Source organism: Penicillium concentricum (assembly GCF_028827145.1).
Source record: "Penicillium concentricum strain IBT 3081 chromosome Unknown utg000001l_segment0_segment0, whole genome shotgun sequence".
NCBI classification, from domain to species: Eukaryota; Fungi; Ascomycota; class Eurotiomycetes; order Eurotiales; family Aspergillaceae; genus Penicillium; species Penicillium concentricum.
Window position 1 is genome coordinate 1,703,821 of NW_026622754.1, and position 17,073 is coordinate 1,720,893.

At 49.5% G+C, this 17,073-nt stretch overlaps 8 protein-coding genes across 8 annotated transcripts; 4 read left to right on the top strand and 4 right to left on the bottom strand.

Moving 5' to 3' along the window:
* Positions 1–417: 417 nt before the first annotated feature.
* On the bottom strand, positions 418–931 carry N7517_000647 (uncharacterized protein; the record flags this gene model as incomplete). The annotated part of the gene is made up of 3 exons (XM_056718377.1): positions 418–621; positions 710–751; positions 815–931. The coding sequence occupies 3 exons, from the start codon at positions 929–931 to the stop codon at positions 418–420; spliced, it is 363 nt and encodes a 120-aa protein (XP_056582512.1).
* A 1,284-nt stretch (positions 932–2,215) lies between these two features.
* N7517_000648 (ArsA family ATPase) lies at positions 2,216–3,311 on the bottom strand (the record flags this gene model as incomplete). The annotated part of the gene is made up of 2 exons (XM_056718378.1): positions 2,216–2,866; positions 2,925–3,311. The coding sequence occupies 2 exons, from the start codon at positions 3,309–3,311 to the stop codon at positions 2,234–2,236; spliced, it is 1,020 nt and encodes a 339-aa protein (XP_056582513.1). The 3' UTR covers positions 2,216–2,233.
* Positions 3,312–3,824: 513 nt separating this feature from the next.
* Positions 3,825–4,364, top strand: N7517_000649 (hydroxyisourate hydrolase; the record flags this gene model as incomplete). Its single annotated transcript, XM_056718379.1, has 1 exon — positions 3,825–4,364. The coding sequence occupies one exon, from the start codon at positions 3,825–3,827 to the stop codon at positions 4,362–4,364; it is 540 nt and encodes a 179-aa protein (XP_056582514.1).
* Positions 4,365–6,234: 1,870 nt separating this feature from the next.
* atfA (bZIP transcription factor atfA) lies at positions 6,235–8,006 on the top strand (the record flags this gene model as incomplete). Its single annotated transcript, XM_056718380.1, has 3 exons — positions 6,235–6,316; positions 6,619–7,645; positions 7,703–8,006. 3 exons carry the CDS (start codon positions 6,235–6,237, stop codon positions 8,004–8,006), a joined length of 1,413 nt encoding a protein of 470 aa, XP_056582515.1.
* Positions 8,007–8,793: 787 nt separating this feature from the next.
* Positions 8,794–10,312, bottom strand: N7517_000651 (uncharacterized protein; the record flags this gene model as incomplete). The annotated part of the gene is made up of 2 exons (XM_056718381.1): positions 8,794–9,156; positions 9,212–10,312. The coding sequence occupies 2 exons, from the start codon at positions 10,310–10,312 to the stop codon at positions 8,794–8,796; spliced, it is 1,464 nt and encodes a 487-aa protein (XP_056582516.1).
* Positions 10,313–11,196: 884 nt separating this feature from the next.
* On the top strand, positions 11,197–14,354 carry N7517_000652 (tubulin gamma complex associated family protein; the record flags this gene model as incomplete). The annotated part of the gene is made up of 2 exons (XM_056718382.1): positions 11,197–12,442; positions 12,496–14,354. 2 exons carry the CDS (start codon positions 11,197–11,199, stop codon positions 14,352–14,354), a joined length of 3,105 nt encoding a protein of 1,034 aa, XP_056582517.1.
* Positions 14,355–14,798: 444 nt separating this feature from the next.
* Positions 14,799–15,343, bottom strand: N7517_000653 (gamma-glutamylcyclotransferase family protein; the record flags this gene model as incomplete). Its single annotated transcript, XM_056718383.1, has 2 exons — positions 14,799–15,002; positions 15,053–15,343. The coding sequence occupies 2 exons, from the start codon at positions 15,341–15,343 to the stop codon at positions 14,799–14,801; spliced, it is 495 nt and encodes a 164-aa protein (XP_056582518.1).
* Positions 15,344–15,651: 308 nt separating this feature from the next.
* On the top strand, positions 15,652–17,046 carry N7517_000654 (WKF domain-containing protein; the record flags this gene model as incomplete). The annotated part of the gene is made up of 1 exon (XM_056718384.1): positions 15,652–17,046. One exon carries the CDS (start codon positions 15,652–15,654, stop codon positions 17,044–17,046), a length of 1,395 nt encoding a protein of 464 aa, XP_056582519.1.
* Positions 17,047–17,073: the final 27 nt, after the last annotated feature.

Below are 17,073 nucleotides of genomic sequence, written 5' to 3' on the forward strand. Positions count from 1 at the left end.
TTTGGCGTTATAACCCTAAGAGATATTCAAGGCCAGAAATAAAAGAGAAGGGTATATCAGAACGAGACAAAAGGCATATGTTCCTATCAGCTCAAAACAGGGCTACGCTATTGCCCAAAGAGCTACTTCCATCCCGGGATTGGGATTCCTTTCCTCCCACTGGTCCGTCCGAGGGCTTTTGTAATCCAAGGATTCCATCCGGGCAACATAATCTGGGTTTGAATGTCCATGTGGATAATGTCTCTGCAATCCAGGGGCACGAAGAACGATTTAAAAAAGACCAAACGGAGCAGTATCAGACGATCAAACAGCAAAGGCCTTTCTCATAATGTCGCTGGTCGATGAAGTCCGAACGGAGCCAAGGGCTGGAGAAGAAACACCGAATCCAATGGATGGAATCAAGAAACAAAATTGGCCTCAACGACCGCCTCGTGGGTCTGGTTGCCTGCGTGTTCCGGGTTGACTGATAGGGATGATTTCATTGATATATGGCTCAGGCTGAGTTGCTGAGTTCTCGCTGCTAGAGCTGGAAGTTGAGCCACCGGTGGTGTTGTGGGCCATTCGAGTAGCTTCTTGCCTCTCGTACTCTCGGGACATTACCGCGAGATCATCAATTTGTTCCTGTTCGGAGGAGTTAGTACTGTGTAGCGTTCGATTCTCTTTCTCTTTCTCCGATTTCAATATTGTAATAAAAATGGGGGAAACAAACCCGCGTGAGTGGCACGCCATTGATGAGGTAACCTTCACGTCCCTGTAATGATATCAGTTTAGAATGAGTTGTATAGAGGGTGTAGTGGACACAATGGCAACATACCTGGTAGCTGTAGGGTCTAGCTGTTGCACTTGGTCCAAGGAAGTACTGGATATGACCTAGGACAATATGACGGGACAGCCCGTACCCCGGAAGCCAGTATTGCTGGACAGGAGACATTGTCAGGGCTAAGAGGTGAGGCGTCGAGACGAGGCGAAAGAAGAGCTAGGGTCTGATGTCAGTCGACACCGACACAAACGGTCCGTGCCTGTAAGCTCTTTGTGGGACTTTTGGCACTCCAAAGGACGAGATATCGAGAGTATAAATAAGTTGGTTGATACCCTAGTTCATCGAATAACAATCCCACCAGAGACGGAGACGAATAAGACATATCTCTATCGGGAATGCACTAATTGCCAGCCCCCCGATCCTTCGGAAGATATGGTCTCACAACAGGTCAATGGCAGCGGGGACCGCCCCTTCGTCGAACAGCATCCACAAGGTCGCTGCACATTAGACAAATGAAACCAACCGGTTACCCACGCATCCGATAACTCTCGAACAAGTTCTCCACAGAAGGCGGGAAGAAGAAGAAAGGGAAACCAGTGGGAAAATCACTAGAAACGGTCCAGATCCTCCGTCGAGAAGAGGGTTCATGTCGGAACGTTCGGGGGCTTGAGGAGGAGAGAATCACCCGCCTCACTTTATCAGCCAACGTGGCCCAACCCTTTTTTTTTTCTTTGATGTATGTCAATTTGGAGCTTCTGACCGTTAAAATGAAACGGGATCCTAGTCTGCCCACCTTTTTCACCTCCTACCGAGGATTCGGTCTGACAAAAGTGAGGCTTGCGTGGAGGAGCATCGGTCTCGAATCAATCCCAGGGCGCTTGGAATTGGAGTATCTGGAAGCGAAAGCTAATGGCTTCTGACACTCCTTTTTCCTCACCGCAGATTCTCAAACCTATGCAGAGCCAAATTGGCTCTTCCGGCGGTGGTGTCGTGGCACCACGGATTGTGGCCTTGGTTGGCGGGGAGCCACTGAGCTGCAGATGTCCTCACTGCAGCTCTCGCTTTTAGGGTATGGACTTGCTTCTAGGGCATAAATTATGTCCTCTTGGAGTTGCCAAGATCATATTGTATATGGAGTTTTTGGTCATTGAAACACATGGCAGATGGAGATGTATGTAGGTGTGGATCGATTGGAGTTCCTCTTCTCGAGGATATAGATTAATCGAGTTCAATATGATTTGGCCAAGGATTGTGTGCGTTGTATCTCCGACCGAGAGGTGATCAAGAGGTTCGTTACAGAGGTTAGTCAGGATGTGATAGATTATGCATGGACTCATGTCCGTAAGCCTAGATGTTCTACATGGGGGTTCGAGCCAATACTCCACAAGGCCAACGCTTCATGTAATATTCTCTAGTCTTTTCATAATTCGTCCGACATGAGGGAAAACAAAATATCTCGCATCGACATCGCCTTTACTGAGGAGGCACATATGGGGTCACCAACATCTCACTGAACTTCTCCAACTTCTCCTTCCCGCGCACTTCCTCAACAAGCATTGGCATGCGGACCACATTGAAATCCTCATAGAGCTCCTCAATCTGATCGAGGTACTTCTTCTGCATCTTTCTCCGGGCAGTGCACTGCTCGCAACCACTTCCTTCCTTGGGGAACAACAGCTGGTTGACAACGATTGCATGGGTATCGATGTTGTAGCTGGTCAATTCCTGGATCATACGTTCGGTCTCGTAGAGCGACAAGAACTCTGCAATGCATACACACACAAAGGTGGTCATGTCTGGGTTCTTGAATTGCGTGTTGACCTCGCTGATAGTCTCCCGCAACGACTCCATCTTCTGCAACAACTCATCCATATTCTGACCTCCGGGTAGACCGCCACGAGCGCCCAAAATCGAGTTGAGCATCGGACCGAACTGGGTGGAGAGCTGGGAGAGCTTGGCGAGCGCCTTCTCGAGGACGGTAGGGAATTGGAGGAATCGAAGGGTGTGGCCGGTGGGTGCGGTATCGAACACGATGACTTCGTAGGAGAGCGACTTGACCTGCTTCAAGACTTCGGCGAAGGACATAGCTTCGTCAACACCGGGAATCTGTCACCAACGTTAGATTTGACACGTAGAGTATATGGACGGCGGTATAAGCACTTACGCTGAATGCGAGATCCTGCATCATGTTTCCCATGCCCAATCCTGCCATGGGGTCTTCCTGACCATCTCCGGTGGCGAGTAGATCCTGGATGCTCCCATTGGGGTCGATTTCCATCGCGCTCAGGTTTGAGTAGCCATCGATCAGACGAGCCTCCTTTCCGAACTTCTGACCGAAAGCGTCGCTCAGGTTGTGTGCGGGATCGGTGGAAATGAGGAGGACGGATTTGCGGACTTTGGCCAACTGGATGGCCAGCGAGCACGAGGTGGTAGTCTTACCCACACCTCCTTTTCCTCCGACGAAGATCCAACGAAGAGTGTTTTGGTTAAGAACTGACTGGAGCGTAGGCTCCATGTCGAGGTCATCGCCATGTACTACGGCGGAAGACATTGTGTGATTTGTTGAAGTTCTGAGGTTGCGACTTTGCGAAGTTGGAAGTTCAAGTCCCAGATTGCCCCGCAAAATCGAACTTTCCGGAAGACAAGACTTTCACATTCACTTTACTTTCCCTTTTTGGTGTTCTTATAATTATATGCCAATGCCTTGGATGCTATGTAGGGTGCTAATTACCTCTTAACCCCCCCCCCCCCCCCTTTTTCTACTAATCGGACGGCTTTCTAGGGCACTTGGAGCTCTTTGTCCTCGAACAGAACAATGTCACTTAAAGTTATCACAAGACAATTCGAGATAATTCTATTTACTATGGATATATGGATAGTCACAAAAAGAAGAAGCTATACAAATATGCGCGTGGATCCTAACTGATATCTGCATGGCACTCTCCGCAGCCATCGGTATCCTCCGACGAACCTTTGATAGCAACGTAGAGCTCCCCCTTCCAGCAAATTCTCATTTTTTTCCCTTTTCTCTTCTCTTCCTATATTCCATCTTCCCATTGAATGAATGGACTCTCCTCAAAATAACCAACAACTTGGTCGCACCACCAACCGCCTCGCACTTTATCAGCAACAAATCTCCCCCGCCCCGCACACCAAAGACTCAGAAATCAAGAAACCAGCCATGGCAGCACGCGACCCCATCACCTGCCATTGTCTCAACACTCTTTCGGGAACACCCGCAGCCAACCTACCAGTTACGCTGACCCTCCTCTCCACCCCGACATCCACCGCCAGTGGCATCTCATTCCGCGCAACCACAAACGCCGACGGCCGCGTCGCCAACTGGACACCAGTCGGAACAGCCTCAGGGTCAGTGCCTGCTATTTTGGCTGCGCTGCCTGCTGCAGACAGCAAGACCAACTGGTCTGTGCGGTTTGACGTAGGCCCCTGGTACGAGGCACAGGGTGTCGAGAGCTTCTGGCCAGAGGTTGAGGTTAAGTTCACTGTCAAGGGACGTGGCCGTGAGGATGAGGAGGGCTGGCGCCATTATCATGTTCCTGTCCTTTTGGGTCCTTGGAATTACTCGACTTATCGGGGTTCGTGAAGTTTGGGTATAAATGAGGGATGAGCTGGGAACTGTAAATATTTCAAACTTTTCAGGGCTTGATAGATAGATGTCAATGACCATCTCTATTGGAAAGGTGTTATCGAAGCATGCATCTTGGCTAAGGTTTCCATTGCTTCAATGTTGGTTGTCGTCTAAAAGCTTTGCGCTTGTAGATATGTGTAGGCTTTAGGGGGTGGGCCTGCCTACTTGGGAGGTGAGGATAACAGCTCTAGAGCCTTTTTATTAAATAACATGGTCCGCTTACTCTCGGAAAGAGAAGCAGCACACAGACTACTTCAACTGGATACATGAAGATCTTCTACCTTAGTCTTTCTACCTCTAGATTTGAGGTCGAGTTAACCTGCTCTTGGAGCTTGTTGCCTATGAAGCAACTGTATCTTGACTGCGAGTGTCTGCAACTGCCGGCATACATACAGCTTAAACATAGTCGAATATTTCACCCAATGCCGGTATTTTTGTGTTTCTATGAACTGACTGCAATATTTGATATTACCGTCAGATATGAATTTTTTTCTCTCTCAAACAATATTTAAGCTTTCGCAGTGCATCAAGAGCTATGTTTCAAGTTGAATCGTCTATTCCGCTTAGACCATGTTTAACAGGAGCACGTACAATCAAGGTTGAAGGATACCAAGACTGTGGGGACTGTCTCTCCACAACGGAACAGCCCTATTCTCACGAAATCGCATAGCCATTAAACGGCCCTGGGCTAGACCTTACAAGGATGTTCAATATTAAGACTATCAAGTACAATGTATATGGCACGTTCTCACAAAATTATTATACCTATGTGTGGCCCTTTGTAAGATTTAGGGGTATTGCGATTCTCTCTTATTTGACGCGATCTAACAATTTCATTTATGTAACGTACGAAGTGCCGAACGCGATCTCGACCTTGTATACTCCGTACGCATACGGAGACGCGTACCCATACACAGCTGATTAATAATTATCCCCCTGAAGCTAGGGTGGTAAGTCGTACAAGCTCTACAAATGCAGACCTATAATATGATATAGGCATTTCCTGTCTTCCTGTTAAAATGATATATACAATTCTATACACGATATATACAATTCTATATACGTTTGTACAATCTGTAGATCTAGATATCTAGAATTCCAGTGGCAACTTCCAAGGTTAAACCCTCACGTGCCATTGCGTCATCGTTTTCACCGCATTCTTTGGGTTAGTGTGAAATCGACGGCCTTGGCATTGGAATATGATGTATTCTGATTGGTTATAAGTGTATATATGACCCACAGCGGGAGAGATTTCTGTCGTCACCGTGACATAATGAATAATACAAGGCTGGGATGACCAACCTCCGGTATCAAATCTTCCTAGAATGCAACCATCGACTCTTTAAGTCTACTCTTCACAATGTTTGCTACTTCTTTTGATCTCCTTTATTGAACCAGATTGACTCTCTCCACTAGTCAAGGTTATAGGTAAAGGTGTTTATGTAGAATGTCTGAGATGTTAGCAATTTAGACAGAACACCCAAGTACAAGATATGGAAGAGTACAAATGTACCAATAGCACCCAATATGGTACAAATGTACAATGTCGGTGGAAATAAAGGCCGAAGTTAACGAGACATCTTTCAGACCGTTACAATCATGTATGTTGCATACAGATATAATTTGTGACCCAAGTTTTTTTAAATTACCGTATCTTGTTGTAATTGTGTTTTTTTTTTCATCTGCCAAAATCCCCAAAATCCCTAAATTTCATCATATCCCTCTTCCCCCTACGTCACTCTCTTCCCTTTCTCTCACTCCCTCTAGAGCAACACATTGTTTGTTTGGCTTAACAGATTTTATATTCCATTATATTCGAATTCTAATGTCTGCTGCGGTCGCTTCAGCCGTATCGACTCTTCACAATATGTCCTCCCCCATGGACTCGAAGAAGACAGAAAAAGAAGGTTCGTGTCACTACATTTTTCTGCGCATTTTTCTAGTACTTTTGCTTTGATACTTGCCTATTATCCTATCTGCATTATACTTCCAACTCCCCTTTTTGGTTTTGGTAATACGCCACTGTCCCCGAGCCTTAAATTCCCTAAGTCCTTTGCCGTCGCGATGACTTCACCCTCTGGCGTCATTGATTTTCTCCCCACCTGCATCTTTCACAATGAAGCCCCCGACACGATCTCATAACCGCAGTGGTACCTATTAACGATCGCATTAATTCTTGGCGCATTGCTAACTCGGACTTACCCTCCAGACTCGCAGGCCGCGTCACAGAAGGACCAGAAACCTAACGTAGAGACTCAGACCTCGTTGGCGCCGCCTCCACGACCGGGTGCGCCTACTGCGTCTGATACTCCGGACTACTTCAATTCCATGCACAATCCTTTCTCGCTAGAGCCCAATCCATTTGAGCAATCGTTTGGAGGGAATCCCGCGGAGACCCCAGGCAAATCGCTTCTTCCTTCTGTCGCTGCCCTCACCTCACCGGCCTTGCCTGGAACAAGTTCTGCTAGTGGTTACAATTGGACCAACTCCTTGCGCTCGGGACCTCTTAGTCCGGCTATGCTCCCAGGGCCTACCGGCCCTAATGACTACTTCGACAGCATCGGTCGCGGCTTCCCTACCCCGAACGAGTCCTCCCTTCGCACGGGACTGACACCTGGCGGTGGAGGCTCCATGTTCCCGGCCCCCAGTCCCAACTCACAAGCTCTCTTGCAACAACTTCAGAACGGTGGCGCCACTCCTTCCACTATCGATTTCCATCGCACCGCACTCGCAGCAAAGAAGAACAACTCGAATGCTCCCACCTCCAACCCCAACGAGCAGGAAGCTGCTGCCACTATGGATGTAAAACCAGCTCGGCCCGCTGACTTCACTCAGCATGATGCTGCTGATGCTGCAAACGGACTGTTCATGCTGGCAAAGGGTGGCCAGGCAAATAATGCGCCAATGAACCATCCCCCAATGCCAAATGATACTCGTGGTGCTGCCCGACGTGTCTCCCAGAACACCAATGGCACCAGTGCTGAGGATGCATCTGACCACGAACCCGCTAAACCCGCTAAGGGCAAGGGGAAAAAGAACGCCAAGGGCCCTGCCAATAACCGCCGCAAGGCCGAAGAGGCCCCGAAGGGATCCAACAAAAGGACAAAAGTCAACATGGAGATGCCTTCGGATATGGATGACGAGGACGATGACGACGATGATATGAAGCAATTCCCAATGGATACCAAGAAGATGACTGATGAGGAGAAAAGACGCAATTTCCTGGAGCGGAATCGGTATGGATCACCACCTTACATACTCCGGAGCTCAGAGTGCTAACGTTTACAATGCAGTGTCGCGGCTTTGAAATGTCGTCAACGGAAGAAGCAGTGGCTGGCTAACCTTCAAAACAAGGTTGAGCTTTTCACCTCAGAGAATGATGCCCTTACTGCGACAGTGACTCAACTGCGTGAGGAGATTGTTAACCTCAAGACTCTTTTGCTGGCACACAAAGACTGCCCGGTCTCTCAGGCCCAAGGGCTTGGCCCCCTTATGATGAACGGCATGTCAACCGGATACGATCACCACGGGTATAACATGCCTCCCAATATGGGCATGCAGCCCGGTGGCATCCCTACACAGGGCATGCGTCGGTGAGAAAACATCTTTGTTTCTCATCTCAAGATACCTATCTTGCTTTTTCGCCGCATGCAGGAAATACAGGTCACTGCTTAGACCCAGCGGTTGATCTCTTCTTCCTAGGAGTTTGTTTTTCCTCGCGGTTTCTTTCGGCTAAGGCTTTGCCGAATGTTTTGGCATGGGCAGGTGTTAATGAACCTCACGACTCAAAAATGGACGGACTAACTTGGTGGTCTGGAATGACCTTTTTTTGAGGATGTGTCAATCCGGCGTATGAGATGCTCTTCTTTTTATGGCTTCGAGGTTGCTGTTCTGCTTTATGATGTTTCCCCCTCTTCCCTTGTTGTATTTTTTTACCCTTTTGCTTTCTTTCTTTAATCCTCCTGGTGGCTCGGAGGAACTTTTTATTTTTCGCTTGTCTAATACTTGAGGGCACACCGGTGCATTGTTTGTTTCCCAAATGTGGGTTGCTGTCGAAATACATGATTCCTGGGTGGCGTACGGATGGCTTTGTGATTTTTTGATGTGTTTGACTAGTTTCCTTGAACCAGATGGTTGGGCAAATGAATCGACAATCGCTTTGAAAGTGTAGACATGCATGTAGATCTTTGATTTATGCCAGATGTAGAGGAAAGTTGCGGTGCTTCATAGCTTCAGCTAGCTCTGGGATCTTTAGGAAAGAGAAAGTAAATTTGCAATAAACATAATGCTCGATTCATACATATATTTAGTCATCGTATATCATTATTAACATTGTACAGTACCCGTGGACATATGTAAATACTTGAAAGTCTGATTAAAGCGCTCAGAAAATTCGTGTGATGCTCGGCTTCACCCACATGGGCTTTTCACACTTCTTGTTTGCCTGCCAATTCTGGATCTTGTCGTTGTCCCAGCCAGCTGTGAATCGGTCCGCAATGTCTGGCTTGCTAGGACCTCCAAGTCGCAAGGTCTTCACAAACACACAGGTTCCAGCGTTATCATAAGTGTAAGACATACACCAATCCCTATCATGGCATCCCTGACGACAGGCTTCTAATGATTCATGCTGGGGCAGAGTATTAGGTTGTTCGATAATTCCACCCCAGGCTCCATTATCCCATCCTTGTCGCTCTGGCAGATTTCCCAGGCGAAGGTAGTCAACCAAGTCTGCGTATAGTAAAGGATTCTGAATTGACATGGATTAGTATGTGTACCTCTAGGCTCGGCAAAAGGAATCATACCGTTCTATCCCGCTGATCCTCCCAATCAGCCAGCCCGGTCATATCACTCAATTGCGATTTATGCATGCTAATCGCAGGCTGGCACCAGTGATGATCATCACCAAAGGGAATCGAGTCCAGCGGGTGCGGATTGAACATCGGCCACATCCCAGACAACTTGATGCCCTTTTGATACAGTGCATATCCAAGCACAGAGTCGCCGCAGCAGTCATCTGCCACAGCTTTCATATACTGTTCGCTGAACGACTGTCCAATAAACTGTCCATATTTACCAGTCTCCCGCGCAACCAATGTATCAACCGCAGCTCTGGACAACACAAAGCCCGTGCCGCCGTATGCAAACCACATCACTTTTCCATCACCGATACCACGGCCCGGCGAAGGCGATCCCATATACAGAGGGAGTGATGGGTCGAACTGTTCCAGCATTCGGAACAGATTATCCCACACCATATAAGTATCCGTCTCGAGGAAGACGTACCACTCCGCATCGGGGTTCACTTTCTTAGCCCGTTCCACCATGGGCAGGAACTTGAATCGATCAAGCTTCCACCCCGTCGCGCCATCGATATTGCTATCCCCGCGTTGTAGCGCATCATACCCTTTGAACTCCGGGATCCGATTCCGGGCTGAGAGTGGCAAATCGGCTAGGATATCGTGCACATGATGGCCGTGGAGCTCGCTCTCCTTGTCTGATACTACTAGCAAGTTGGAAATGCAGCGAGTTACAGAGGCCAGGTGTGTGTTGACTCGGTTTGGGTTTTCAGTTGCGCCGGTTTTCAAGGTGATTTGAACGCGCGATAGCAGGTGTGATGGGAAGGTGTCACAGGTGGCATTTCGCGATTTTCCTGTGGATTCGGTTTCATTTCCATGCTGGGGTTTCCGAAATTGGGTTCTCGTTTCCCATGTCCAGTAGTCTTGCACGTTCGCAAGCTCGTTTTTTGCGCCAGGTGAGATGTTTCCTGTTAATCCTCCCGAATATAGTGTGAGTAGGAGGATGGTCGAGACGGTTAAGAACACAGCAAGTAATTTGAGCTTTGCATTGCCTAGTACTCTGAAAAATGGCCGCGCGGTCGCTGTGGTAGATGTGCCTGGGCCCATATTGGGGGATCGCACATGGGGTTTATTAAAGCAGGGACATCAAAGAGAAAAGGAGAAGAACATAATAAAATTGATTAATGCTTTGTTAGGGCCGCTGATTAGGGCCTTTGGGGCGGCTCAAATCTACAGATCCTTCCTATATGGACGACTCACGGACGTCACTATAGCGGGTCGGCTCCATATGGCCCCCAAATCCTGGCCCTAGGTTGCATACACCCTGGCGGCACTTTCATTACGCCTTGACTGCGTATTGGCTTGATCTAAGTCTACCAATCGCTGGAATTCTGACCGAACGGTCCGAGTCCCTTGCACATCTTCCATGATTGGCCCGGTGAAGGACAGGTTCCGGGCTTCTTGGTTGCGTAGCTGGGCTTCTGTGCAGGTACTTGATTGTGGAGAACTCATCGAGGGAAGCCCATACGGTAGTCCAGGGAAGATGAATGAAACAACGGAGAGTTGTGAGTCTCGTGATTATGTAGCAACTTCCCCTATGGAATTTTATACGAGGGGGATATATCCATAATCCATATCTGGCACGGCACTCGGGCAGAAATTCAGATAACGATAGGGCGATAAGGTTCTGCTGCCTTAGGAACTCGGCATCAATGCACGTCAAACATCACAAACACAAACATTCAAGCTTCAAGCTCGAGTCCGCATTACCTCCATTGAGATGCAATTTGGAAGGTTCATTTCAGACGTGTGTTGAAAGTTTACAATCCAGTCTCAGGCTTGGTTCGCGATCTCCCCCCTCATACCCACTGCCTGACCGCGATATCTTCTTGCCCAACAATTCCTCCCCGAACAAACACCCACAGACCCCAACCACGAGCGAACAGATACAAGATACCGATCAATCCGCCCACTAGGGCACCGGGCAGACAATGTCAAACCCAGCCCGAAACCCTGCGCGCGGGCGCCGCTTAGACGACGCCCTCTCCCAACTAGTCGATGGCCTGACCCCCGCGCTCCCGATCTCCGCCATCCAAGACGAAGACTACTCCGACACAGAGGAAGCCCTAGCCGCAGCCGAAAGCCGCCGTCACCATGTCCTCCTGGAACGCGCCTGGCGCATCCTCGACACCCATGCCAGCACCAGTGCCCCAGACCCAGCGTCACCAGCGGGGCTTGGTGGACGGCGCGGAAGTCTCGCGGGAACAGAGAGCATCAACAACGCGCCAGATTTGATTAAGCGCAAGCTGCGGCGCGAAAATATCAGCCCGGACAAGGCGGTGCGGTTTTCCAATCTCTACTCTCGTCTCCTAACGCAGCCTGTGCTGTCGCAGAAATGGGGTATCCTCTTTTTGCTTTATAAGTTGTCCGCGTCGGATGAGCCATTGGAGGGCGGGGAACGGAGCCGGAGCCCGTTGATGGATGAGGCGCATTTGCATAATATGTTGGGGAAGGGCGGACGCCCAAGACGAGGCACGATGATCGACTCGGAGGATGAGGGCCCTGCTGTTAGCTCGTCGGCTTCGCAGCAACACCAACGCGTACTGCCGGTGAAGATGGAGCGGCAGAGCTCGTTGCGACATGATTTCGATCGTGATGGTGTAGACCAGGCTGGGCGCAACTCGACTGAAATACCAGCCACCCGTGTTGATTCTGGGGTGAATGATCGTTCTAGCGATGAGCATGTTCGTGCTGCCTCGCCTCGGCCCTCGAGTGCTAATGCATCGGATCCGGCGAAATTTTCTGGGTCTGTTGAGCAGAGGCTCCTGCGTGATCTGCCGTTCAACTTGCAAGGGTTGTCTTCGTCGAATGTGCATTTCAATTCCTCGTCGAGCTTGAAATTGCCCTCTAATCTGTCTGCGCCGATAACCTCACTTCTTAACACATTGGCAGAGCCTTGCCTCCTCTATAAAGGACTGTCTGTGTTTGTGGAAAGCGAAGAAGGCGGCCTGGTGAACCAGAGCTTGCGAGCTGCTATCGCCATTGAGCTACGCGCATATCTTAGCTTGGTGGCTACACTGGAGGCGGAAATACGACAGGCGCTGGCCGCGATTGGAGACGGAACAGAGGCTCAAGGTGTACGAAAGGGTGGCGTTACCTTGAAGCGATGCGTGGTGTGGACGAGAGATGCTACGATGGCCCTTCGATTGATGAGCTTGATCGTGGAAGAGGCTCAGAGTAAGTGCACAAACAGATGACTAGATTTTCTTTATGGCTGACGCATATCACAGGCAAGAGGGGTGGCCAGTTGATTTCCTTGATACACGGCTTTTCAACATCCCACGGAGATCCCTTCGTGTGCGCATTCGCCGAGAAACTTCTTACACATGTGACGCGTCCATTTTACGACATGCTACGACTATGGATTTATGACGGTGAACTGTCAGATCCATACAAGGAATTCTTTGTCGCTGATCCAGAGTTCCGGCCGAAGACTGACCCCCGGCGGCTTGCAACCAGCGTCTGGGAGGACAAATATAAGCTTGATGATGACATGCTACCTTCAATCATTACTCAGGAGTTTGCGAAGAAGATATTCCTGATTGGAAAATCCTTGAACTTCATCCGCCATGGCTGCGGCGATTCGGCGTGGGTGGAGGCCTATTCCAAGAAAGCCTCCAAGGAACTTCGATATGGTGACACCGCCACTCTCGAGATCTCCATCGATGAGGCATATAAGACCACAATGGCTCGATTGATTTCCCTGATGAACGGGAAATTTAACCTCTTCGATCACCTAAAAGCACTGAAGAGTTACCTGCTACTGGGCCAGGGAGACTTCATTGCTTTGCTTATGGAGTCGCTTGCCACAAATCTGGATCGTCCAGCAAATTCACAATATCGACATACTCTAACTGCACAGCTGGAACATGCTATCCGTGCCTCCAATGCACAATACGACACCCCAGAGGTTTTGCGTCGGCTTGATGCCCGTATGCTTGAGCTGAGCCACGGCGAAATCGGATGGGATTGCTTCACATTGGAATATAAAATCGATGCTCCCGTGGATGTAGTCATCACACCTTGGGCGTCAACTCAATACTTAAAAGTGTTCAACTTCCTCTGGCGCATCAAGCGAGTTGAGTTCGCGCTGAACAGCACCTGGCGACGATGCATGACCGGTGCACGAGGAGTCCTCGGCAACGTGGAGGACAAAGTTGGAGCAGACTGGAAGCGAGCACGCTGCGTGATTGCAGAAATGATCCACTTCGTCAACCAGCTCCAATACTACATCTTGTTCGAAGTCATCGAGTCCAGCTGGGAACAACTACTCGAAGCAATCCGGAGACCGGACTGCACGCTAGACGACCTTATCGAAGCACACACCAAATACCTCAACTCCATCACCCACAAAGGTCTACTAGGATCTGCATCCTCATCTCGCTACGGCGCCTCAACCTCAACCTCCGCCAAACAACCCGAAGAAAGCTTCCTCAGCCAGCTCCACCAGATCCTCAAGTTCATGCTTGCCTACAAAGACGCCGTAGACGGTTTGTACTCCTTCTCCGTCGCGGAATTTACCCGTCGCCAGGAGATAAACGCCAAGATCGAGACTCGCTCCGCCCAGGGTCAATGGGGCCTCACAGAGCGTGATCTCCTCTCCCGCCAATCCAACACCCGGACGGGGACCTCAATGGCCTCGACCCCGGACGTTCGACCCGACAGCGCCGGGGTGGACGGCATCAACACCCCGCTTTCATTATCTGGTCCCAATCTCGCCGCCGACGACAACATGCTTGCCTCGCTCCGCGTCCGACTCCGTGAAATCTCCGCCGAGTTCCGCTCCCGTCTGACTGTCCTCCTCGGCGATCTGTCGTACCAGCCAGATGTAGATATGCGTTTCCTGGGCGTTGTGATGAACTTCAATGATGTCTATGAATTGCCTAAACGGCGGAAGGCGGCTGGTCCGAGTGCTAGAGATAAGGAGAAGGAAAGGGAAAAGGAAAGAGAGAGGGAGAAGGCGAAACGGAGGGCTGCTGCATCTGTTGCTGCTACGGGATCCGGGACTGAGAGTTTTGTACAGAAGGAGGTCCGTAGGGAGAGGAGGGATACTGGGGCTAATGATCCTGGGTTTGGTTCTGGGACATAGATGTCAGGTTTTACATTCCTCTTGGGCATCATTAATGCAATTGACGAGTTCCACGATATCTTCCTTCTCATATATATAAAACTATCAAGAGCTGAATACATAATAGCAAAACAAAAATCCCGAATAATACATAAAAAAGTCGTCTACAGTTTATGCTTCCTTTTCCACCGTCTGTCTGCCTACAAAACTAAGGAGGAAGAGATATCGAAGAAAGACACCATTCTTATATAAAATACAAACATCACAATATCTACCAAACCCAGGCAGTCACCTTCTGTCTACTACTCAGTCATGATATGGGAGTATCAAACAAGAAACCGCTTACTTTTTACCAGAGCTCCAAGTTTACCAGTATACCGGTATATATCACGTCTCAGAGCAAAAGTCCAATTGCAGCAAACCCTATCAGTGGGCCTACAGGAAAGTTATTGGTCTCCATTCCAGTTAATCCAACTCACTCAACTGTTTCTCTTTTTTCCATTGTTTAAGATCAAACAAACCTTCCCGTAGTTCATCCTGTCGACCATTCCACATAAAAGTGACACCCTCGATGGTCTTTTCTGTGTCATCATCATTCAGAAGCTCGATTAGGCAAGGGCGTAGCTGAGATTTGTCGGTCTCATAGGCCACAAGTCGATCAATTTGCGCCTTTGATAGGATTTCATACCCCATACCATGAACTGAATAGGGTGGCTCACCATCAAGAAGGGCAGGGTAGGGGCCCAGAGCCTGATTTTGTAACCTATTACTCTAGCACAACGCAGAACGTGGGTTGGATCTGACAATTTTAAGACGCGAGAGAGCGTTTGTGGATCCATTAGTGTCCCGTAGAAAAAGCAATATTCTTGTCGGAAGGGGTCTCGAGGCCAACCATCTTCGGGGGACTTGGAAGCAGAACCGTCAAACGCTGTTTGGTACTGATTTGGGTCTTCGGATTGATCGTCTTGCAGGAATTTGCGGACCATTATGGACGGGCGTGTGTCGCTCATTGTGTGTGTATTTAGATGGAATGTGAGGGATAGCACTCTGTGAATTTCGATTCTGTGTTGTAGTGCTATGGAGAACGAAAGGAAGGAAGATGTGATATTGATATTGGAGAAAGCTATATTGGTGCCTGAGGCAGGAAGAATTAACTCCCGCGCAATTGATCGGCAGAAAAAAAGTTATCTCCGCCCAATCTCAGCACAGTCGAAGTCGCATTTACAGGCCCTAAACTCCAGATTTCAGCCTTCTTTAGAGCACTCCTCTCAATCCTATCTTGTATTTTGTCAGATCTTGTCGCAATCTACCCACAGAAATGGCGCACCAGACGGACGTCCAGTCCCCGTCGAAAAAGCTCGAATCTAAGCTCAAGAAGTCGAAGGATTCTACAAAAGAGGAGGGAAGTGCAGACGCACAGGAGTCGACCCCCAGTAAAAAAGATGCCAAGTCCGACAAGAAGGACAAGAAAAAGCGCAAGTCCGTTTCCGAGGATGCGACACCCGAGACAGACGGCGAATTGAAGAAAAAGAAGAAGCGCCGCCATAGCGAAGATGACAACGATGAGAATGGCAAGGACGAATCGCACAAGCAAAAGAAGAAGCGGGTTTCGTTCGGACCTGGAACAAAGGAATTCGACGGTGACTCTGAAAGCGAATCGGACGAGGCTGACAGCAACGACGCTGTCGCAACCGACGGAGCCGACGCAGACGTCGAAGACGCTGGAGACCTGATGTTCGAAGAGATGAAGGAGCACAAGCGGAACAAGAAGAAGCAAAGGAAAAACGGCACCGCCGATATCCCAATCCACGAGACGGCTATCCTCTCGTACCTGAGCCAATACCACCGTGCACGCGCGACATGGAAGTTCCAAAAGAACCGGGAAACAAACCTGTTCAAGCACATCTATTCGCTTGAGGAGGTCCCCTCCAAGTACAACACATCGTTGCTGGCGTACATGCAGGGCCTGAAAGGTGATGCCGCCAAGCAGCGAATGAGCGATGCTGCGAGGCTGGTGATCAAGGCCGATATGGATCTCGATAAGCCCAAGGAGGATGAAGAAGCAGAGGGTCAGGAGCCTAAAGGCCCAAGCCTCGAGTACCTGGAAGCTATCAATGCGTTCCGCGAGTGCTTGCCAACGGGAAGTGAGGACTTGGACAACGTCAACTTCGGAGAAAAGTTGGAGGGAGACGTCCAAAAGCGTTTGCCGAAGAGGCAGCGAGCAGAGCTGGTCTTTTTCGCTGTTGCCGGCAAGCTTTTCAGTGCTGAGGATTTGAAGAAGCCGAAGAAGCCCAGGGCTGCCGAGCCCCCGGTGAACAAGAAGCGGAAGAACAGAACTATGGTTGTTGATATCAGCAGCAGCGAAGATAGTGATGATGATGCCCCGGCTCCCAAGAAGGCTGTCAGCAAGCCTGCGCCGGATAGCGATGATGAGACCTCGTCGAGCGGCAGCAGCAGCGACAGTGACAGCGACAGTGATAAAAAGCCATCTGCTCCCCGGGCCCCGGCCAAACAAAGTGCCGCGAACACACCTTCATCGTCCGCCCCCAACGGTGGAATGTCAAAGAAGGAGGCCAAAGCTGCCAAGAGGAAGGAGAAGTTTGTACCAGTCCGCGAGGAGAAGCTTAAGCCTGCTGTGCCGAAAAAGACACAGAAGCGAAAGCTCAGGACTGCTCAGATCGAAATCTCGAGCAGCGAAAGCGACAGCGAGTAGTTCTGACGAAATGGGGTTTGGATTGCT